General features: G+C 37.6%; 1 protein-coding gene across 2 annotated transcripts in view; it reads left to right on the forward strand.

Moving 5' to 3' along the window:
- The first annotated feature begins 946 nt into the window (after positions 1-946).
- Positions 947-25,113, forward strand: part of TEX9 (testis expressed 9) — a 67,865-nt gene continuing 43,698 nt past the window's right edge. Inside the window, exons 1-5 of one of the 2 annotated variants that reach the window (XM_050796835.1) lie at positions 947-1,038; positions 1,386-1,477; positions 9,250-9,313; positions 19,400-19,479; positions 24,470-24,518. In XM_050796835.1, coding sequence (XP_050652792.1) covers positions 19,442-19,479; positions 24,470-24,518 — 87 coding nt within the window. In that variant the 5' untranslated portion in view covers positions 947-1,038; positions 1,386-1,477; positions 9,250-9,313; positions 19,400-19,441. Of the gene's footprint in view, positions 1,039-1,219; positions 1,285-1,385; positions 1,478-9,249; positions 9,314-19,399; positions 19,480-24,469; positions 24,519-25,113 lie in introns of those variants that run through there. The other variant, XM_050796834.1, reaches the window with a different exon arrangement.

The raw sequence follows: 25,113 nt of genomic DNA on the forward strand, positions 1-25,113 counted from the left end.
CCAGGTTGGAGTGTGATCTCAGCTCACTGCAACCTCTGCCTCCCAGGTTCAAGCAATTCTCCTGCCTCAGCCTCCCGAGTAGCTGGGATCACAGGCATGAGCCACCATACCTGGCTAATTTTTTTTTTTTTTTTTTTTTTTTTTTTAAGTAGTGGCAGGGTTTCTCCATGTTGGTCAGGCTGGTCCTGAACTCCCAACCTCAGGTAATCCATTCGCCTCCGCCTCCCAAAGTGCTGGGATTACAGGCATGAGCCTCCGTGCCCAGGCTCTTTTCTTTTTTTTTTTTTTTTGCTAATGCTTTTGGTGTCATATCTAAGAATCCATCAAGGATTCTAAGAATTGTAATTCAAGGTCATAAAGATTCACACCAACAGTTTCTTTGACGAGTTTTAGAGTTTTAGCTCCTAAGTTTATGTCTTTGATACATTTAAATTTTTGTATATGTTGTGAGGTAAGGGTCTAACTGCACTGTTTTGAATTTGTATATCCAGTTGTCTCCTCATCTGTTGAAGACGATTCTTTTCCCATTGAATGGTCTTGCACCCTTGATCAGTTGACCATACATATCACGGTTTATTTCCGGACGTCAATTTTATTCCAAAACAACTGAAATAATTAACTGCTTACGTGTTTCAGGCACGATCCTAAGCACGAATTCATCTGCTTCTCGTAAGTGTCAAGTGGGCACTATTCTCACTCCCATTTGACGAATGAAGTGGCTGAGATACAGAGTGATTTGCCCAAGGCCATATAACTAGTAAGTGGCAGTGACAGGATAGAATTTAGGTTTACTAACTTGAGAGCCTGAGTCTTAGCCATGCATGCTGTAAACAAAAATTAGAAATCAAAACTTCTGAATTCCACTGAAGAGTTCACTTTAAGCAAAAGGGGTGAAGGTCGGATTAGCCACTAACGGTTTGAAGAGCACAACAGGGAGGAACTTGCCTCATCAGCTTGCTTTCTACAGAGTAGCAGCAACGGACCTGCCCCTTTGGGCTGAAACTCCTCCAACCCCCAAGTTGAGAATTTACACCGGCTGTAAGTCGAATTTCCAGTTAAGAAGCCTTCCTGGGTTACTGGGGCAGTGCCGAGTGGTGCGAGCAAAGGCCGGGGCGGCTGCCAGAGTCTCGCCCGGCTCTCCGCACAGAATTTGGGAGTGGGAAGGCGTAGGCGACCGGGCTGGAGGCTGCCCGGGATGTGGAAACTCTCGCGGGAAGATGCGTCGTTGCCTCGGTAACCGCGTCGCAGTCGCCAAAGATGGCGGGGCGAAGTCTGGGTCTTAAGGTCAGTTCGACTCCAGGCTCCTGGGGAGCGTCTAGGCTCCGGCGACTAGGACGCCTAACCTCCTTTAACTTTGGCTCTGAAAGTCTCTGGCTCTTTTACAGAGAAGCAGCGTTCCAGGGACTCCGCTCCCGCCACCCGTTCAGCAACCCTCTACATCTGGACCCGACCTCCTCGCCTTGGAGGAAGAATATAAGTAAGAAATTCAGCGGTTGAGCTTTTCCTTCTTTCTTTCATCTAAATGAGGCTTTTTTTCCTGGAGACTGGCTGGATCTTCGGGACCACTCACTCTGCAGCATTCCCTTCTCGTCATCTCGTTCACCTGCCGTTGATCCTTTTATCTCTGATCTGAGTAGTTCGCCTGCGTATTCGAAGATATTTGAAGTGGGCGAAAATTTAGCCCAAGTAAACATGTTGTTTAATTTGAAATGTAGCTCAAGTAAACAGCAAGATACTGTTGAAAGTTATTCGGGTAGCAGGAATTGCCGCAAATAGTTCATTTGATAGTTTAGGTTATTTCGCTTAATTTCAAGTTCATAGAGTTTACCTTGGGTAAATTTCCTTTAGGTTGGTTTCTAAATTGAAAGGATGCTTCCCACTGCAATCAGAATTACCGTTCTCGTTCAAATGTTCCTTTTCTTACCTGTTCTCGGTGTAATTACAACTATCTTGACAACGGTGCTTTCATTTTTGGCCCATTCCACTCCTCATCCCCAAGTTTTCACACAGCAGTCAGTGTAATCTTTTAATTTGATCATATCATTCCTTTTCTTAAAATTGTACAATAGTTTCCTGTTGCGTTTCAAAAGCTCTGATCGATGTGGCTCCTCCTGCCTCCCGTATTTGATCTTATTCCCTCTTCTCCTTTTCATCCTAAATCTCTCCAGCTTCACTGGCCTTTTAGTTCCGAAAACTCCCAGGTTTTCTTTCTGTCTCTGGAAAGAGGCAGTCACACACGCCTTCAACCTGTAATGTGAGTGGCCTTCCTTGACCATGCTAAGTATGCTCCCTTGTTGGTCTTTTTCATTGTCTCACTGGTTTTTCTTTCTAATTAGCATAATTTGTTACAATAAATTCATTTGTGAATTTCCTTTTTGTCTGTCTCCTCCACTGGACTGTAAGTTCTAAGGGCAGAGACCGTGCCTGTTTTATTTGCCATCGTACATACCCTTATAAAAAAGTGCCTTTTAACGACTCCCTTTCTTTTTAATTTAATATAAAATAACTAGATTAAAATTTGGAAATAGTTGACAGTTTGTATCAGAGAGTTAAACTAGAGTTACCATATGATCTACATATGATATATATTTAAAATTAAAGCATATTTGAAATTAAAACTGAAGGGTACTGTGTTTAGATGAACTATACACCGACCAATTTACCACAGCAAGTAGGAAGATAATCATATCTTCTTCTCTCTTATGAAATGGGCAGATTATCCCAGTTCAAAAGTGTACTTAAGCAACTTAATCTATTTTCTATATATAGTTCTTTATCAGCTGTGTCTGAATCAAAACGGTAATTTTCATTATCATTAACCATATAGTATTAAATACCTGGATTAGGTTTATTTGTTCAGTTATTTGAGAGTGTATTTTGTATTTTGCACCTAGTTCTGGTGCATCTTTAGGGATATAGTCCTGTTTAAAATGAGAAATATACAGGGACCATTATTCTATTCTAGCACGAGTTGTTTTATAAAACGAGATAGCTAAACAGTATTATATGGTGGCCAGCTGTTACTTGTTCTGTCATCTGTACTCTGAGTTGTGCACTCTGAAGCATATGAACAGAGTAACTCCCTACACTACCTGAATCTTCTAGAGTACTTCTGTGTCATCCAGAAGAGTAAAATGTCTGGCCATCCCTGTAAGCAAGAATATGAAATAACAGTATGGTATCTGTTTTGCCACCTGTTGTCTTGGCATTAATCATTAGAATGCTACTTCCCAGAGACCTCAATCCAAAACCTTTGCAATTCTGCTCCTGTTGGAGGAAATAATCACTATCTAAGAGGATAGACTAAGGAAGATGGTAATCGCTCAAGTGGATAAATTTTTCAAGCTTCATTCCTGTATTATAATACAGATAGCTAACAATAAGATAACATGATAACTGGTAGGGCAAGCACCCTCATAAATCCCAGTCACATTGGATTTACAGATTAATTTGCAGATAACTGAGTTATTTATGCTATTAAATCTTCCATGAATATGATACTTCTCCATTTATGGGATTTATTTGACCTTTAATAGTGTTTTATCATTTTACTACATAAAATTCTTGCATATATAATTTGCTTCAAGGTACTGATTAGTTGCTATATAATAAGTGGATTTTTTTCTATTACATTTTCTAATTGGTTATAAATGTAGAATTTTTAGATGTTGATGCTACATCTGTATTTATATACACACAGATCTTCAGTCCTGCTGGGCTCTTTTATTCATTCTGTGAAGTCCCTTGGATTTTTGATGAAGACAATTATATGCAAATTTTGATCATTTTGTCCCTTGATAATTCTCCTGCATTCTCTCTTTTTCTCTGTTTAGGACTTCCCATGTGATATGGAACAGAAAAAGTGATGGTGAGCTTCCTTGTTTATGATTTTGAGAAGCCCACTTTTAATAATCACTACATTTGAGATTTTCCCTAGGGTTTTGGTAGATTCTTTTTATTATGTTTAAAATTCTTCCCCTTATTTCCTAATTTGAATGAGTGTTAAACGTATCAAAACTTATTTTTTCCCCAATTAATTCGGGTATTGGTATGTTCTTTTCCCCTCCTTTAATGTTTTAACATACTGAACTACAAAGGCAGGTTTCTTGTTTTACTTTAAAGACTGCTAGATATGATTGCTATAATTTTATGTAGGTTTTTTGCATCTATGAACAAAAGTGAAATGGGTGTTAAACTTTTTTTTTCTAGTTCTTTTCCTTTCCGTTTTTGATATCAATATTATTCTGGCTACATGAAAGAAGCCAAATAGTTTTCCTTTTTTGTTTCTTTTCTTGGAAGCTTTTTATAATTACAGATTTTCTGCCCTTTGATTAAAATTGTGAAACTGTCTGAGTCTAGTGTTCTTTTTTCAAGGGGATTCTTTTTGTCTATGAATTTAGCTTCTTTAATGATTATTTAGATGTACTATTTCTAGAATAGTTTTTGGTTATTTCTAAAATAATTTTTGGTTCTAGAAAAGTGTTCATATCATGTATGTTTTAAAATATATTAGCATAAACTGACTCTATGGTGGTACGTTTGAAATCTTGACTGTATGCATAACCATGTACACCCCTCCTTTTGGTAGCTTTCCAATATTGTTTAGTTTTGTCTTTTTCTTTTTCTATCAAGCTTCCTGGGAGATTTATCTGTTCATTGGTCTTTCCAGAGAACCAGCTTTGGTTTTCTTGCTAATCTGTGCGATGTTAAAATTTCATTAATCTTTATAGAAATAAAGACAAATGATCTCTTCTAACTGGGGTGGATTGATTTTTTGTTTTTTAATTTCTTTACCTCATTTATTGTTTTTCTTATTTTTAAATAAATATATTTGTGTCTTTAAATTTCTCTTCAACTATAGGTTAACTATATTCCAGGACTTGTTTTGATGTATATTTCTTTTATGGTTATTTAGTTCTAAATATTATATGATTTTCATAGTAATTTTTAGAAGTGTGTTTTTTAGTTTGCAAGCACATAGGGTTGTTTGTTTACTGTTGTCTAGTTTTTATTTTTCTAAGTTTGTATGTGACAAGGTCTTGCTCTGATGTCCAGGCTGGAGTGCAGTGGTGTGATTATGGCTCACTGTAGCTTTGACCTCCTGGGCTTAAGAGTTCTCCCACCCCAGCCTCCTGAGGAGCTGGGACTACAGGCGCATGCCACCATGCCATGGTAATTTTTTTTTTTTTTTGAGACAGAGTCTCACTCTGTTGCCCAGTCTGGAGTGCAATGGTGTGATCTCAGCCCACTGCAACTTTCACCTCCCAGGCTCCTGAGTAGCTGGGACTACAGGCATGTGCTAGCATGCCCAGCTTATTTTTGTATCATATTTTTTGTAGCGACTGGGCTTCGCCATGTTGCCCAGGCTGGTGTTTAACTTCTGGACTCAAATGATCCACCTGCCTCGGCCTCCCAAAGTGCTGGGATTACAGGCCCAGCCTAGTTTATTTTAAATTTCATATGATTAGAGAATTGATATATTAAGTTTTTAAATGTATTGAGACTTATTTGTGGCCAAGTGCATGTTCCCTTTTTGTAAAAGTTCTATGTGTTCTTTGATAGAAAATGTATTTATTATTTGTTGTCTAATCTGTTCTATATCTGTTCTTCATGACATCGGTATCCTCGCTTTTTTTTGTTGCAGCTTTATTGGTTTCTGTTAGAAGTGTATTAAAAATCATCAATTATAATTATAGTTTTAAAAAATCCTTATGATTGTGGCCATTTTTGTTTGGGAGTATCTTATTTGACTTATTGAAATCTTCTTGATTCCTTTCATTATTATGCAGTGTCTGTTATATCTTTCTTCATCCCTCTATTTTCAAACTTTGTATGTCATTTATCAGTAAGAGCATTCTTTTTATAACCAGTCTGATAATTTCTGCCTGTTAATAAGTGAATTTAATTTATTTATGTTATTACATAACTTGAAATTGTCTTAGCCACCTTATTTTTTATGTTTTCTATTATGTCTTGTCTTTGGTTCTTGTCTGTCTTCTGCTGGTTGAATGGGTTTTCATTATGTCTTTATTTTTACTGGTTTGGAAAGATGTTAGAATTCTTTAACTTGGTTTCCTCTGTTAAGTTAGATAATATTTTACTTTGTTGTTTTGAATACACCCACACCCAGTTAATCATCAATGTATTTTTATAGTCTGTACTAATTTAGATTTATCATGTTTTCTGATATCTTCATGATTCTTTTTTTCCAGATTCATTTTCCTCCTTCCTGAAGTGTAGACCCTTCGTTATTTTCTGTGAAAACCTGAGTCTTAAACTCTCCAGTCTTTTTGAAAATTGTTACTTTGCACTTATTCTTCAATGACAGTTTATCTGAATATAGTTCTAGATGGCCAACTTTTCCTTCTCAGCCCATTAAAGATATCCTTACATTGTCACAGACAATATAAATGTTACAATGTTGGAAGTGTTAATGAGCCATCTGCTGTCAGCTTTTTAGATAATTATGCTGGTAGACTTTTTCTCTGTTCTTTTAAAATAATGATTTGGTAGTTTAGGGAGTACTCTCTATCTTTAAAATTCTGTACTTTCACTGTGATGTATGCACAGGTGGATTTGTTTTCTTTATTCTTCATGAGATCCATGTCTTCAGTTTGGGAAATTCTTAGCATTAGCTCTTGAAATACTGTCATTCACTCCTCTTGGGATTTCTTTTTTTCTTTTTTGGAGACAGAGTCTCACTCTGTTGCCCAGGCTGCAGTGCAGTGGCATGATCTTGGCTCACTGCAGCCTCTGCCTCCCAGGTTCAAGCGATTCTGGTGCCTCAGCCTCCCGAGTAGCTGAGATTACAGGCATGCAGCACCACACCTGGCTAATTTTTGTGTTTTTAGTAGAGCCGGGGTTTCACCACGTTGGCCAGGCTGGTCTCCTGGCCTCAAGTGATCTTCCCTCCTCCACCTCCCAAAGTGCTGGGATTACAGATGTGAGCCACTGCGCCCGGGCCTCTCTGGGATTTCTAAAACTTCTGTTATAGTAGGTACAGAACATCTGTCTTCAATGGATGTTAACCTGTCTTTTGTGGTTTTATCCCCTTGTTTTTTGTATCTCCTTGTAGGTGATTTCTTTATATCTGCCTTCTAATTCACTCATTCCTTCTATGTCCATTATATTGTTCAACATATCCGTCAAATTTCCTTGAGTTCTTCTTAAGTTCAGTGACTGTGTTTTTCATTTGTGTAATTTATTATTTCAATCTAATTCAGCATTTTTTTTGTGATAAAATTGGCTCTTGCCTAATGTTTTTTTCTGTACGCATTATTTTACAAATTAATGCTAATTTTAAAATCTTTTTTGAATTGTTATATTATCTCTTCTTCTTATAGTACAAATTTTCTCTTTCCTCACGTCTGCTGATTCTTTCTTTTCGCAGCTTGTTTCTTTACGCAATTTGTTACCTTTTTGAAATCATCATTAGCAATTTGCTTTTTGAGAGAGTCCTGCATATTCTAGATGAGTAAATGTCCCTATAGGGTGGTTTTCAATTTACCTTTGCTAGTTTCAAGTTTTCATTGATTCCACATCAGCTTTCTTCTATTTTAAAGTTTTGGCATGTATCATTTAGGTAAGATGAATTTGGACTTCCCTCTTGTTTGTTTTAATTACTCGCAAGAGAATCTTTTTCTACCCATGGTTCTAGTTTCATTTCTGCTCACCTAAGGTTGTGGGTAGAATTTTTGTAGTCTGTGTTTCACAGGTGTATCCCTTCATGACTCACATGCATCAGATTCTAGCTTTTAAGCTATTTTGGCTTCTGTTCCTGTTTGTTGCTCTCACTTTGAATTGCTGCTTTATTCTTAGTGCCAGGGCATTTCCCTTGCCTGAGTTTGAGCTTAGCAATATTTCCTCCATTACATTTTATCTGGCATGTCCATGGATTTAGAGTAGAATAGTCTTCTCAGTCATCTTGGTCCACTATATTAACTGGAAACTTCCATTTAAGTCCTTGTGATCTAGTCCTTGTTAGGGAAATTTGAAAAATCAGGTAATGGCACTTTAAAGGCACCTTTAAGTCTTTCTTAGATATTTTTCTTTTGACCACGTAATCCTAAGATATAAAAATATTTCTTAAAGCTTCAGACTGTTAAAGGATATGGTACTGATCTCCCTCTTCTTTTTTTTCCCTTGGGCTGGAGGTTGTGTTTTGTGTTACTTGTGAATCACATGTCTAAAAAAAACAAGATAACTAATTTTTCAAATCCTTATGTCTCCTTCACATAACCTCAGAAGATCGTAGGTGGTCTAGAAATGTGACATTTCAACAGGAGAAAAAAGTTATATGCTTCTGAGTATGTTTATTATGGTGTTAACCTTTAAAAGTGAAAAAGGGGACTTAACAATAGGGACAGAGTTCAGTACATTATGTTCTTTGCAATTTATTGAATTGCATAGCCGTTTAACATGCTTATAAAGATTATGTGGAGATAGATATTCCTTTTATATTGCTGTGGGCAAACAGTACAAAATTGTGTATATGCTATAGATGAAAATTGGAAGGGAATATTAAAAATAAAAATGGATGGTGGTGGTAGGATTATGGGCAGTTTTTCCTTTAAAAACAATTTCTTTCAATAATAATGTCATTCTTGCAGTCTTAATATAGGACCAAGTAAATAGTATTCCTTTTCTTGCTAGATTCCAGGTAGAATGAAAAATCATAATTAAAAAAGGAGTGACAGGTCGAGGTCAAGATAGTCACCTTTATTTCCAAGGAAGCTTGATGTTAAAGTGTGTAGCTGAGGTGTGAGCCACCTCACAGCTCAGCTGGTGGGCTGCTCACTAAACCTCACATTTAGCTCCCCAGTTAAAGCAACACCCCAAACCAGAACAGGTCTCCCCCATACCCTGCCCACTTCTGCCCACAATTAGAACAGGGCCTGTCTCTGGAGAAGCAAGATTAGAACTTGTATTCTTTGCAGGTAGGCTAATAACAACTCTGTTGAACTCACCCAGCTTATTCTTCCCAAATATATTAGGTAAGTTGCTTCACTTGAAATTAGTAGAGGGCCACAGAAAGGCTAACACTTAGTGTTTGAGGTCCTACCACAAGGAAGGAGGAATCATGGGGAGTTGAGGATAAGTTCTTAATGGCTGTGTTCATTTTAGAGTAAGAATACCATATGTATATTTTGGCATTTGTTGATTAGGTCACTTGATAACGTGTAACTGCTGAAGTTTAATTTTTATTTTTGTTAGGATCTTCAGTATATCCCAATTATTTTCTGCTTTTAGGCGTTTAAATGCAGAATTACAGGCAAAAACAGCTGATGTGGTTCGACAAGCTAAGGAAATAATAGTAAGTAAATGTACAATTATTAATAATTCCATATAAATGCTAGTTTTTTATCTTTTTCATTTGATATATGACATATATACAAAAAACTAGCCAAAGCATGTGTGTTCAGTTCAATGAATTATTACAAACTGAACATGAATGTATATGCACAGATATAGGAATGTGTATATGTATATGTTTTTAGTAAGCACACATTTTCTAAAAGCCACTGAAAAAGTACTTTCCATTTAGATGCTCCAGTCTTCTAAATTCTCATTATAAATTCTCATTATTAATTGATAGGATAGAGTGACTCTCCTTAGAGGAGTAGAGTCTACTTTAAAACTTTTACCAGTTCTTACCTAATTTTGATTCTTACTTTCTGTCCTTCCTGTCCCCCACAGTGGAGTTGATGGAAGCAGGGAAGGAAACCTAGGCAATATTTTTTCTTAATGCCTTATACAAATCTACAATTATTTGTTAATTTAGGAATAAGAAATGTATAATATATAACATTTCAAGTAATGTATTTTGATAATGGTTACAGATTTGTATTTTATAATTTATAAGTAGATGTTTTACTAAAAATATTTATAATTAAATTTATAATTACATTTTACTAATTTATAATTAAATGTTTTACTAAAAATATTTTTATTTCATTTTTTAGTTTTTGCCGGTGTCTGAAGAGCAGGAAAATGCTTGTACAAAAGGACCCCATGTTATAGTAGATGACGGATTCCTTACGTTTTCTGCTCAGAGAGCCCCATAAAAAGAATCTCCCCCAGGCTGGGCGCGGTGGCTCACGCCTGTAATCCCAGCACTTTGGGAGGCCGAGACAGGCGGATCACGAGGTCAGGAGATCGAGACCATCCTGGCTAACACGGTGAAACCCTGTCTCTACTAAAAAATACAAAAAACTAGCCGGGCGTGGTAGCAGGCGCCTGTAGTCCCAGCTATTCAGGAGGCTGAGGCAGGAGAATGGCATAAACCTGGGAGGCGGAGCTTGCAGTGAGGTGAGATCCGGCCACTGCACTGCAGCCTGGGTGAGAGAGCCAGACTCCGTCTCAAAAAAAAAAAAAATCTCCCCCTGCAAATAAAAAACAGAATAGAATACGGACAAGCTAGGAAAGGGGTTGGGGAGTGGATTCCTACCCCTGCAGAAGCGAACAATATAAGGTTTCTCATATTTAATTTTTGTTTACTCACTTTCTCTTTTTAAATTTTTTAATGTTTGTGATTACATAGTAAGTGTTTATGGGGTAAATGAGATATTTTGATACAGGAATGCATTGTATAATAATCACATCATGGAAAATGGGGTATCCATCCCCTCAACTATTTATCCTTTGTGTTACAAAAAAATCCAATTATACTCTTTTAGTTAATTTAAAATGTACAATTAAATTATTTTGACTATAATAAACATGTGCTATCAAATACTAGGTACTATTCATTCTTTCTAACTATATTTTTTGTACCCATTAGCCATCCTTGTTTCCCACCCCTGCATCCCCCACTACCCTTCCCAGTCTCTGATAACCATTCTTCAACTCTCTATCTCCATATGTTAAGTTGTTTGGATTTTCAGATCCCACAAATAAGTGAGAACATGTGAAGTTTGTCTTTCTGTGCCTGGCTTATTTCACTCAATGACCTTCAGTTACATCCATGTTGTTGCAAGTGACAGGGCCTCATTGTTTGTTGTGGCTGAATAGTACTCCATTGTGTATATGTACTACATTTTAGTTATCCATTCATCTGTTCGTGGACACTTTGGTTGCTTCCAGATCTTGGCTATTGTAAACAGTGCTGCAACAAACATGGAAGTGCAGATACTTCTTTGATATATTGATTTCCCTCTTTTGGACCTATACGCAGCAGTGGGATTGTTGGATCATATGGTAACTTTAGTTTTTTGAGGAACCTCCAAACTATTTCCTTTGTGGTTGTACTAATTTACATTCCCACCCACAGTGTACCAGGGTTCCCTTTCTCTACATCCTCACCAGCACTTGTTATTGCCTGTCTTTTGGATATAAGCCATTTTATCAGAGTTGAGATGATATTGTAGTTTTGATTTGCATTTCTCTGATGATCAATGATGTTGAACACCTTTTTAATGCCTGTTTGCCATTTGTATGTTTTTCTTGAGACATGTCTATTCACATCTTTTGCTCATTTTTAAATTGGATTATTAGTTTTTTTTCCTATAGTGTTGTTTGATCTCCTTATATTTTCTGCCTTGTATTCCCTTGTCGATGCGTAGTTTGCAAATATTTTCTCCCATTCTGTGGGCTGTCTCTTTATTGTTTCCTTCACTGTGCAGAAGCTTTTTAACTTTATTTGATCCCATTTGTCCATTATTGCTTTGGTGATCTTTGCTTGTGGGGTATTACTCAAGAAATCTTTGTCTCCAATGTCCTGGAGAGTTTCCTCAATGTTTTCTTATAGTAATTTCATTGTTTTGAGATCTTAGGTTTAAGTATTTAATCCATTTTGATTTGATATTTGTATATGGCAAGAGGTAGGGGTCTAGTCTCATTCTTCTGCATGTGGATATTCCGTTTTCCCTTTGTGTATGTTCTTGGCAACCTTGTCAAAAATGAGTTCACTGTAGGTGTATGGATTTGTTTCTGGATTTTCTCTATTCTGTTCCATTGGTGTGTGTGTCTGTTTTTATGCCAGTACTCTGATGTTTTGGTTATTATAGCACCATAGTATAATTTGAAGCCAGGTAATGTGATTTCTCCAGTTTTGTTCTTTTTGCTTAGGGTAGCATTGGCTATTCTGAGTCTGTTGTGGTTCCACATAAATGTTAGGATTGTTTTTTCTATTTCTGTGAAAATGTGATTGGTATTTTGCAAGGGGTTGCATTGAATCTGTAGATTGCTTTGGGTAGTATGAACATTTTAACAATATTGATTTTTCTAATCCATGAACATGGAATATTTTTCCATTTTTTTGTGTCCTCTTCAAATTCTTTCATTGATTTTTTTTTTTTTTTTTGAGGCGGAGTCTCGCTCTGTCACCCAGGCTGGAGTGCAGTGGCGCGATCTCGGCTCACTGCAAGCTCCGCCTCCCGGGTTCCCGCCATTCTCCTGCCTCAGCCTCCCGAGTAGCTGGGACTACAGGCGCCGCCACCACGCCCGGCTAATTTTTTTGTATTTTTAGTGGAGACGGGGTTTCATTGTGTTAGCCAGGATGGTCTCGATCTCCTGACCTCGTGATCCACCCGTCTCGGCCTCCCAAAGTGCTGGGATTACAGGCTTGAGCCACCGCGCCCGGCCTCATTGATGTTTTATAGTTTTTGTTGTAGAGATCTTTTACTGCTTTGGTTATATTAACTCCTAGGTATTTTATTTGTGGCTGTTGTAAATGGGATTACTTTTTATTTCTTTTTCAGATTGTTGACATACAGAAACACTACTGATTTTTGTATGTTGATCTTGTATCCTGCAACTTTACTGAGTTTATCATTTCTAATAGTTTTTGGTGGAGTCTTTTGGTTTTTCCAAATATAAGAGCATATCATCTGCAAATGAGGATAATTTGACTTCTTCCTTCTGATTTGGATGCCCTTTATTTCTTTATCTTGTCTAATTACTCTAGTTAGTACTTTCAGTCCTATGTTGAATAACGGTGGTGAAAGTAAGCCAGATCTTAAAGGAAAGACGGTCAGTTTTTCCCATTCGGTATTACACTAGCTGTGGGTCTGTCATGTATGGCTTTTATTGTATTGAAGTCTGTTCCTTTTATACCCAGTTTTGAAGTGTGTTTACCATGAAGGGATGTTGAATTTTATCAAATGCTTTTCCAGGATCAGTTGAACTGATCATATGGTTTTTGTCCTTCATTCTGTTGATATGATGTATCACATTGATTGATTTGTGTATGCTGAACTGTCCTTGCATCCCTGGGGTAAATCCCACATGGTCATGACAAATAATCTTTTTAATATATTACTGAATTCTGTTTGTTAGTATTTTTTGAGGATTTTTACATCAATATTCATTAGAGATATTGGCACGTAGTTTTCTTTTTTTGATGTGTCTTTGGTTTTAGTATCAGGGTAATACTAGCCTCATAAAATGAGTTTGGAAGTAGTCCCTCCTCCTCCAATTATTGGAATAGTTTGAGTTGGTTTGGTATTAGTTCTTCTTTAAATGTTCAATAGAATTCACAGTGCAGCCATCAGGTCCTGGGCTTTTCTTTACTGGGAAAATTTTTTTTATTGTGGCTTCAATCTTATTACTTATTATTGTTCTGTTTAAGTTTTGGATTTCTTCATGGTTCAATCTTGGTAGGTTGTATGTATGTGTCTAGGAATTTTTCTGTTTCCTCTAGATTTTCCAATTTATTGACATATAGTTGCTCATAATAGCCACTAATGAGCCTTTGAATTTCTGCATTGTCTGTTGTAATGCCTCCTTTTTAATCTCTAATTTTATTTATTTGAGTCATCTCCCTTATTTTCTTTGTTAGTCTGTTAATTTTGCTTATCTTAAAAAAAATGAACTTTTTGTTTCATCAATCTTTTCTTCATTTCAAATTCTCTATGCTGTAATCTCAAATGCTCTAATCTTCATTTCTTTTCTTCTACTAATTTTGGGTTTGGTTTGCTTTTGCTTTTCTGGTTCTTTAAGATGCATTGCTGGCTGGATGTGGTGGCTGATGCCTGTAATCCCAGCACTTTGGGAGGCCAAGGCATGCAACTTGAACCTGGAAGTTTGAGACCAGCCTGGGCAACATGGTGAAAGTCCATCTCTAGAAAAAAATACAAATTAGTCAGATGTGGTGGTGCACGCCTGTAGTTCCAACTACTTGGGGGGCTGAGGAGGGAGGATGGTTGAGCCCAGGAAGGTCCAGTCAGTAGTGAGCCATGATCATGCCACTGAACTACAGCCTGGGCATCAGAGTTTCTCTCTGTCTCAAACTAACAAACAAACAAACAAAAAAAAAAAAAGGGAAGAAAAGATGTATTGCTAAGTCATTTATTTGAAGGTTTTGTTCTTTTTTGTTGTAGGCACTTACAGCTGCATAAATTTCCCTCTTAGTACTGCTTTCACTATATCCCATAGATCTTGGCATGTTGTGTTTTCATTATCATTTGTTTCAAGAAATTTCTCAATTTCCTTCTTATTTTCTTCATTTACCCACTGGTAATTTAGGTGCATGTTATCTAATTTCTGTGTCTTTGTATAGTTTCCAAAGTTCTGGTTATTAACGTCTAGTTTTATTCCATGTGGTCAGAGAAGATGCTTGATATTATTTCAGTTTTTAAAATATTTTACAGCTTGTTTTGTGACCTAACATATGGTCTGTACTTGAGAGTGATATTCATGCTGAGGAGAATAATGTGTATCTGTAGCCTTTGGATGAAATGTTCTGTAAATGTCTATTGGGCCCGCTTGTTCTGTAGTGCAGATTAAGTCTGATGTTTGTTGAGTTTCTTTCTGGGAAATCTGTCCAGTGGCAAAAGTGGGTGCTGAAGTCTCCAGCTATTATTGTGTTGCGGTCTAGCTCTCTCTTTAACTCAAATAATATTTGCTTTATGTACCTGGGTGCTCCAGTGTTGTGTGCATATATATACAATCATTATATCCTGTTGCTGGATTGACCTGTTTAGCATTATATAATGACCTTCTTTGTCTCTTCTTACAGTTTTTGTTTTGAAATCTATTTTGTCTAAGTATAGGTTCTCCTGCTTTTTTTTTCTTTTTGGTGTAGAATATCTTTTTCTACCCTTTTTATTTTCAGTCTCTATATATCTTTATAAGTGAAGTATGTTTCTTGTAAGCAACAGATCATGGGGTCTTGTTTTATCATCCATTAAACCAGTCCGTCTTTTGATTGATGAGTTTAGTCCGTTTACATTCAATGTTATTACTGATAAGGGCCTTAATCCTGCCATTTCATTATTTGTTTTCCAGTTGTCTTGTGGTATTCCTTCCTGTTTTCCTTTTATTGAAAGTGATTTTCTCTTGTGGTATAATTTAATTTCCTGTGGTATGATTTTTATTTTTTGTGTGGTCATTGTATGTTTTTTTGACTTGAGGTTACTGTGAGGCTTGCAAATACTATCTTATAACCCATTATTTAAAGCTGATGACAACTTGACACTGATTGCATAAACAAACATGCAAAAAGAAAACTAATACAAGCTCTACACTTTTATCTCCCTAGTTTTTAACTCGTTACTGTTTCTGTCTTATTGTATTGTCTATGTCTTAAAAAGTTGTTGTAGTTATTATTTTTAATTGGTTCATCATTTAGTCTTTCTACTTAAGAGTAGTTTACACTCAATTACAGTGTTATAATATTCTGTGTTTTTCTGTATGTTTACTATGACCAGTGAGTTTTGTACCTTCAGATGATTTCTTCTTGCTCATTAGCATCCTTTTCTTTTAGATTAAAGAACTACCTTTAGCATTTCTTGTGGGAAGGTCTAATGTTGATGGAATGCCTCAGCTTTTGTTTTTCTGGGAAGATCTGTTATTCTCTTTAATGTTTGAAGGATATTTTTGCTGGATATACTATTCTAAGGTAAAAGATTTTTTTTTCTTCAGCCCTTTAAATATGTCATGCCACTCTTTCCTGGTCTGTATGTTTTCCACTGAGAAATCTGCTGCTAGATGTATTGGAAGTTTGTATGTTGTTTGTTTCTTTTCTTTTGCTGTTTTTAGGATCCTTTCTTTATCCTTGACCTTTGGGAGTTTGATTATTAAATGCCTTGAGGTAGTCTTTTTTGTGTTAAATCTGCTTGGTGTTCTATAATCTTCTTTTATTTGAACATTGATAACTTTCTCTAGGTTTGGGAAGTTCTCTGATACTTTCCCTTCAAATAAACTTTCTACCTTTATCTCTCTTTCTGCCTCTTCTTTAAGACCAATAACTCTTACATTTGTCCCTTTGAACCTATTTTCTAGATGTTGTAGGCATGCTTCATTCTTTTTTCTTTTGTCTCCTCTGTATTTTCTTTTTTTTTTTTTTTTTTTGAGACAGAGTCTCGCTCTGTCGCCCAGGCTGGAGTGCAGTGGCGCAATCTCGGCTCACTGCAAGCTCCGCCTCCCGGGTTCCCGCCATTCTCCTGCCTCAGCCTCCCGAGTAGCTGGGACTACAGGCGCCGCCACCACGCCCGGCTAATTTTTTTGTATTTTTAGTGGAGACGGGGTTTCATTGTGTTAGCCAGGATGGTCTCGATCTCCTGACCTCGTGATCCGCCCGTCTCGGCCTCCCAAAGTGCTGGGATTACAGGCTTGAGCCACTGCGCCCGGCCCTCCTCTGTATTTTCAAATAGCATGTCTTCAGGATGACTAATTCTTCTGCTTGATTGGTTCTGCTATTAAGAGACTCTGATGCAGTCTTCAGTATGTCAGTTGCATTTTTAACTCCAGAATTTCTGCTTGGTTCTTTTTAATTATTTCAATCTCTTTGTTAAATTTATCTGATAGAATTTTGAACTCCTTTTTCAATATTTGAGATTCTTTGAGCTTTCTCAAAACAGCTATTTTGAATTCGCTGTCTGAAAAGTCACATGTCTCTGTTTTTCCAGGATTGGTCACTGGTATCTTATTTAGTTCATTTGGCAAAGCCATGTTTTCCTGGATGATCTTGATGCTTGTAGATGTTTGTCAGTGTGTAGGCATTGAAGAGTTAAGTATTGTACTCTTCACAGTCTGGGCTTATTTGTGCCAGTTTTTCTTGAGAAGGCTTTCCAGTTTTTTAAAGGGACTTGGGTCCCCTGCCCAATATCACTAGGGTTCTTGCTGACTCATAGAGGTCTTGGTGGTCTTGGATAAGATCCGGAAGAATTCTCTGGGTTACCAGACAGAGACTCTTTCTCTTCCTTTATTTTCTCCCAGACAAACGGAGTCTCTTTCTGTCTGTGCTGAGCTGTCTGAAACTAGGGGTGTGGTGATGCAAGCACCCCTGTACCCAGCACCACTGGGATTGTGCTGGGTCAAACCTGAAGCCAGAACAGCACTGGATCTTGCCCACAACCTGCTATAAACACTACCTGGCTACCACCTATATTTACTCACGGCCCTAGAGCTCTACAATCAGCAGGTGATGAAGCCAGCCAGGTTTGTGTCCTTTCCTTCAGGGTGGCGAGTTCCCCAGGCCCTGGGTGGGTCCAGAGATGCTGTCTAGTAGTCAGAGATTGAAGTTAGAAATCTTAGGAATTTATCTGGTGCTCTAGTGTTCTGTGGCTAAGCTGGCACTCAGACTACAACATAAAGTCCTTCACGCTCGCCCCTCCCCTTTCCACAGGCAGAAGAGCCTCTCCTTGCGGTCACCACCACCACCAGTCCATAGCGGGGTTTTGCCAGGCCACTGCTAGTGTTCACTTAAAGCTCAAGGGCTTTTCAGTCAGTTTGTGGTGAATATTGCCAGGCCTGGGACTCATCCTTCAAGGGAATGGGCTCCCCTCTGGCCCTGGGCAAGTCTAGAAATGCTGTCTAAGAGTCAAATCCTGGAATCAGGGACCCCAAGAGTCCACTTGGTGCTCTGCCCTGCTGTGGCTGTGCTGGTACTTAAGGTGCAAGACAAAGGTCCCTTTACTTTTCCCTCTGTTTCACAAGCAGAAGGAGTCTTTCACTGTAGCCACTATAACTGGGAATGTGCTGGGCCACCCCTGAAGTCAGTATGTCTCAGAGCCCAAGGGCCATGGCTTACTATTAACACCTTGGTATTACTGCTGGTTATTTGAGGCCCAAGGTCCCTTTAGTCAGCAGGTGATGAACGCTGTCAGAACTAGGTCCTTCCCTTCAAGGCAGCAGGTTCCCTCTTGGCCCAGGATGTGTCTAGAAATGTCATTCAGGAGCTAGGGCTTGTAATGGTGGCTGTGTGACTCTGCCTGGCACCCCACTGGATGCCTTCCATGGCCAAGGTGGTATCCAAGATGCAAGATAACGTCCTCTTTACTCTTTCCTCTCCTCTCCTTAAACAGAAGGAAGGAGACACTTTTGTTGTTGCGAATTGCACTGCCTGGTGTTGGGGAAGGCATGGCGGAAGCAATCCTTTAGTGACCCGGTTGGTGTTTCCCTAGGTCACAGTTGGTGTCTCCCTATGTGCCACCCTAGTCCTCTGGCTCTGAGCCAAGCCCAGCACTAGGGTTTGCCTAGAAATTGGAGTCATTGTATCCTAGACTGCCTTCAAGTTTACCTAGCACCCCAGAGCACTTTGGCCAGTGGTGGTGACTTGCTGACAAACTGGAGTTCTGACCCACGGGATGGGCGATTTTCCTCTGGATATAGCTAGTCCAAATGCTTCCTCCATGCATGGGTACTGTCTCAGCCCCACACGACTTTGCTCTCCACTCTGACAGGGCAGCACTGAGTTCAGTGTACTGTCCCCCATTCACTGTGCTGTCCCTCCCCCAAGTGCACAGACTCTTCAGGCTGCACAGCCACTGCAGGAGTGAGTCAGGGAGGGGTGGTATCAGCGATTTAAGTCTCTCCAACCGTCTTCAATGACTCTTTCAATGATATGAAGTTAAAACCAGGTACTGTGATTGCTCACCTGATTTTTAGCTCTCATGATGATGTTTTTATGTGCAGGTAGTTGTTAAAATTTGGTGTTCCTGCAGAGGGTATGAATAGTGTAGGCTTCTATTCCACCATCTTGCCTTACTTTAATTTCTTGATGTGTCTTTGTCAAAAGCTTTTACTCCTGATACTTCACTTTTAGCATCTTCACAGCCTTCTCAACATTGAAGTTTTTCCTGATTTGCGACAAATTTTTCTACCCATTAAGTGAATTTTTAAAAAAATGTCTTATGCCTACTTCTAATTTCTGTTGTATGCTGTGTAAGTTGAAAGACTCTAAAGGGATGGGGAAGCCGGAATTAGAAATATTATGTAAAGGCCTTGATATTCTTACATTTTCCCCTTAGGATGGAATTTTTTAACCCATAACAAATGAAAGGTGCAACTAGTGTTATAGACCTTATCTTCATACTATAGCATTTAGAATTCTGTGCCTTTATGTTATGGAAACCCAGGACAGTTATGAAATGATGAATGTTCAGAGAGGCACTTGAGTATATCTTAGTGGTTTGGTTTTTTTTCTGTATGATATATGACCTTTCTCTACTCATTTAAGAGAGATCGGCAAGAAGTACGATCTAGGCCTGTTTCAAAACAAATGAAATCATGTGATGATGAAGATGATTACAGTTTAAGGTAAGTAACTTAAATTCTCAAGCACCTTCTTTTAAATTGATGTACATGGATCTTTAACTATGTAAGATCTTTTTGCATGCAAACATTGAAAATTCTATAATTTTAAGAATAATGTATATATAGGGGGCTTATACCAATCCGACACAGTGGAAGCCCTTTATCTCATGTAATTTTCAAAATATTATTTTGAAATGTATATTCTTGTCCTCATTTTAAAAACTTTAGAGAGGAAACAGGAAAAAGTATATAATTGATGTGAATAAAACTATGAAATCATATTGTAGCAGACACAATGATGATCACCAAACATTCCAGGTCTCTTATAGTTGTCAGTGGGCTATGAATAGAAGTTTAGTTAATCTTTTCCAAGCCAAAACAGACAAGAATTGGTGTGTGAACCTCCAGCTGACTTTCTAGCCATGAAGATGAGTAAAATTCCAATTGGTAAAATCTCCTAGCCTGGTCTCTGGGTGACCATGTGTGGAACATGTAGAAAAAAGGGTCCTTCTTCCTCACTATGGCTGCATTGAATGGGTTAAGCCGCTGGAATTTTTAGGTTACTAGCCTGCTTATCTTTGCTAATGTTGAAATTGGTATTGGGAATGGAATGCTGCATAACAAAAACTCAGAAGTGTGGCATTACCTTAGCAGTTAGGTGGGAACCAGCAAGGAAACTGATATTGGAGGCTGAAAAGATAAAGGATGAATGTTATGTAGTGGCAATGAATTTAGTAAAACTGTCATCTGTGGTAAATTGGGAGGCACAACAGGTGTCTAATGAACTTGTTCTCTGGGGAAAGAGGCTGAAACACAATATTAGCAGTATGTGCTCTTTTTTTTTTTTTTTTTTTTTTTTGAGACGGAGCCTCGCTCTGTCGCCTAGGCTGGAGTGCAGTGGCCCGATCTTGGCTCACTGCAAGCTCCGCCTCCCGGGTTCATGCCATTCTCCTGCCTCAGCCTCCCGAGTAGCTGGGACTACAGGCGCCCGCCACCGCGTCCGGCTAATTTTTTTTGTATTTTTAGTAGAGATGGGGTTTCACCGTGTTCGCCAGGATGGTCTCAATCTCCTGACCTCGTGATCCGCCCTCCTCGGCCTCCCAAAGTGCTGGGATTACAGGCGTGAGCCACCGTGCCCGGCCTCAGTATGTGCTCTTGAAGAGACAAGTTTGGGATAGATTTGGCTGATTTGCAAGCAGAAATAAAAGGGAATACCTGATTATCTAATTCAGATAATTTAATTAGATAATCTAATTATCTAATTCAGATAATCTAATTTTTGTATGTGGTATAGGAGTCAACCTCCATTCTTTTGCACTTGGATAGCCATTTGTCTCAGCATTATTTGTTGAGAAGACTATTCTTTCCCCATTGAATGTTCTTAGCACTCTTGTCAAAAATCAGTTGACTGTAGACATATGGTTTTATTTTTGGACTTTCATATCTGTTCCATTGATCTATATAGCTGTCATTATGCCAGTAGCACACTCTTGATTACCCTTGTTGTAATTGTCAAGTTGTGGAGTAAACTGGTTTTAGACCTCAAGAATTACAAGATAAAATCGAGAAAATCTATAAGGAACAAAAGCCTATCAAAATTCAACCTTGAGGCAAATATCAGACTAAACATGTGGACTTTATGACTATTGATAAAATTTTCCAATGGATTAAGGCTTCTCAGGGCAAGAATCAGATTAAATGGCACATAGTGAAACTTTTCATTTGGGTAAAATGACCCACGGCAAAGACCTAACTAAAGTTAAAGTCTCTCCTTAGAAGCTTGACACTGTTTAACCCATTTTTAAATTGAGAAAGAGAGGTCAGGTGAAGAAATAAAGAATTAGTCTTGGAAAGAATTGTAGGTGATGTAATGGCATGTAGAACTGACTGAAATTAAATAGGGAAGAAACCCACTAGTTTGGGGGAAAGTTTTATCAGCAAAGAAACTCTAGGAATGGACTAAAATTATTTGTGGCTTTTAAAATATTAAAACAGCTATGGGTACCCCACCTCCCAGTATTCTAAGATCAAGAAGCAGGCTGTAAGAGGTGCACAGCCCTACAGGGTTTAGAGACAAAAGAAAAGTTTATTCCTACATGGCAGTATATTTGGCTCATGTGAAATATTGGGATATTATTCATGTATTCAAAAATAATTATTGCATACAATCCAGTATTTCCTTTCCTAGATATTTACCCAAGAGAAATATAAACATATATCCATGAAAAAACCTGCATGTGAATTTTTAGATCAGTTTTATTCATAATTACCAAAACCTGGAAATAATTCAAATATTTATCAAATGGTGGCTGGATGAACAAATTATGGTATATCCATGCAGTGGAATACTACTTGGCAATAAAAAGCCATGAACTACTAGTAGAATAACAACATATTTGCTAAGTGAAAGAAGCCAGGCTAAAAAACATATATAATCTATGTTTCCACTTATTTGATGCTCTGGAAAAGGCAGAGCTTTAGGGACAGAAATCAAGATGGTTGTCTGGGGCTTGAGTAGGGGTTAGGGGACTACCAAGGAACACAAGGGAACTTTTTGAGATGATGGAAATATTCTCTGTCTTGTGGTTGTGGTGGTTATGTGACAATATATGTTTGCTAAAACATATTGAACTGTATATGTAAAAAGAGTATATTGTATGATATATCAATTATATCTCAAACCTGAGAAAAATAATTTTTGAACACTGTTAGTGCCAGGTCTAGCTACTGGTATTACAGTGGTGAGTAAACAGACCTGATCTTGTTTCCAAGAAGTTAATATGTGTTGCTTTTGAGTATTTTTTAAGTACCTCAATTACACATTTTTATATTTTGATATACATATGTATGCATACATATAACATGAAACCACTTTATTAGCTGTAATACTCTGATATTCTGTAAAAAAAGATATTTAAGTTATCAAAATTCCAAAATTTGGATTATACATAAGATTTAACATGGTGTTTATCCAGTAAACTGAAGAACTGAAATGATACTAACAACAGATGATGTTGTGATGATAACGCTCTGTTTATCTATCAGTTTTTTTTAATGCTACTGTTTGAACAGATGGCTTTTACCATGTAAAACATGGCATTTGGTGATCAGTTGGGAATTCCTGAATATGGGAAATAATTCTGTAAAGAAACCATTCATTTCAGGTTGGAACAATGATATTCCACCTAAATAAGGAAGAATATATTTAAATAGGTCTTCAACACCCAGGATGACTCTGTCAAAAACTGTGATGGGAAACCAGAGTTTAATCTCCTAATAACGTAGTATACATATCCTCCAGTCTGCTTGAAGCATGGTTTACCATACAGTCATTTCCATCATATTACAAACATTTCATGGAGTTAAACAAAAGTAAGAATACCATATTATAGCTTATTTTTGATGGAAATACACTAGCAAAGTAATATCATTGCAAAATCTGATGGAGACAGATAACCCTTAAATGTCTTTTGACTGATATGTACGCATGTGTGTTGGGGAATGGAATGAGAGGTACAGAAAATGTACTAAAGAAATGACAAACATTAATTTAAAATGAGGAAGATTAAAGAGGACACTTAAAATTTGTATAATATTTGGAAACATTTTCATGTCATTTGTGAGAGTGATTTAGTTTCTGTAATTTTTAACATATTTTGAAAGCCTTTTTTTTCTTCCCAGAGGTATTTCTAATAGTTAAGAGGTTTATTTATCTAAGTGTATCTTTGTATTTAATACTGAAAAAACTTATGCATGGCTAGCTCAGTGGGAGGCATCTGATGGAAAATAATTTTAGTTGTATGTCCTCTCCAATGGTTAGGACTTCTCAGGGGATATGACGGAGTTTTTTCATAGCAATAATGGATGCTAACATGGTATGTTTTCAGAGATGTAAATACAATGCCCAAGACAATGTGTTAGGCAAACTTTTTCTGTAAAGGGGCAGATAGCAAATATTTTTAGATTTGTGGGCCAGTCTGTGTTGTACCTACTTAACTTTAAGGTTGTAGTGTGAAAACAGCCATAGATCAGACATAAATGAATGAGTGGGTGGATTCAGCCTGTGGGCCATAGTTTGCAGACTTCCATAAACACTCCTTGTTTTTTTGTTGTTGTCGTTTGAGACAGAGTTTCGCTCTGGAGTGCAGTGGCGCAATCTCGGCTCACTGAAAGCTCCACCTCCTGGGTTCATGCCATTCTCCTTCCTCAGCCTCCCAAGTAGCTGGGACTACAGGTGCCCGCCACCACGCCTGGCTGATTTTTTGTGTTTTTAGTAGAGACGGGGTTTCACTGTGTTAGCCAGGATGGTCTCGATCTCCTGACCTTGTGATCCGCCCGCCTTGGCCTCCCAAAGTGCTGGGATTACAGGTGTGAGCCACTGCGCCTGGCCAACACTCCTTGTTTTAAACTACAAATATATTTGGAAAACCTTGTGTATAAAAATAAATTGCATTTTAGATGTGTTTATTCATGCACTCAACAAATACTTAAGCCAGTAGTAGTACCTGGCATATAACCTTTATATTGACTAGGCATAGAATATTGAACAAGGCAGACATGATTTCTGCCCTCATAGAGTTCACAGTATAATGAGGAAAACAGGCACTGACCAAGTGTTTTAAGTGGATTAAAAGAATGATAACATTGAGTCGGCTCATAATAAAAAGCCCTGTGGTGAATCGTTTGTAAAATGGGTAATTGCTGTGGATAGCCCACAATTACTCTTGATGATTTCCATTCATTAAAATTTTTGCTAGTTTCCTACTAGAATATTGGCATTATAGTGTATCTTCTTAAAGGTGAATTATGTAACCAAAGCATTTTTCTTGTTTATGGTACTCATTCAGAAAAAATTAACATGTGGATAACTACAATTATAGCAAAGATTATTTGATAGTTGAATAGTTTCCCTTTCAAATACAATTGTTGAATATCATTGTCTCAGCTCAATGTCATCTATTATTAATGTATAATGTTTATTTTTGGTCTGTAGAGGTGTATTACCATCTGAAGGGATAGTTCATCTTCATTCAGAAACTAAGGTATGAAATTAAACTTTCTCTGAATACAATTATATTCTGTAGAACTTAGGTTTTTTTAGACTTTTCTTAGACAAAGCAGAGAAGGGGTATGACTCAACAGAAACAATATAAACCTTGATACTCAGAGGGATGCATTTATGAAATGTCACTCATATAATAAATGGAATCCTTTGTTGTCTCATAATTTCACTGAATAATTTGGAGGTACAGTGGAAAAAATTCTAGGTGAAATGACTTTGTAAACTGAGGCTTATTTTTTTTTTCTGAAGCTTACATCTAGTAGAGCGAAGACCTGAAAAAGAATGATACTCATATGCAAAGAAGGTGATTTGAAAAGTTTGTTCGTTCATTTAAATATTTATAGTGTAGAGATCACTCTTCTAGGTGTAGAACATACTGGGATCTATGTTTCCCATCCATGGAGACCTAAGCCAAGGGAACTGTATACCTGAAGGCCACGGAAGGCCTGCCTGGGGAATAATTGGTTCCTGAGGAGAACTAAATTCTGTGAGTCAGAATGTCCAGATTTATTCACGACAGTCCACTGGCTAGCTGAATACCATTGAATCTTTAGGACTCATTTTCCTTATCCTTG

This window comes from Macaca thibetana, chromosome 7 (genome assembly GCF_024542745.1).
Source record: "Macaca thibetana thibetana isolate TM-01 chromosome 7, ASM2454274v1, whole genome shotgun sequence".
Taxonomy (NCBI): domain Eukaryota; kingdom Metazoa; phylum Chordata; class Mammalia; order Primates; family Cercopithecidae; genus Macaca; species Macaca thibetana.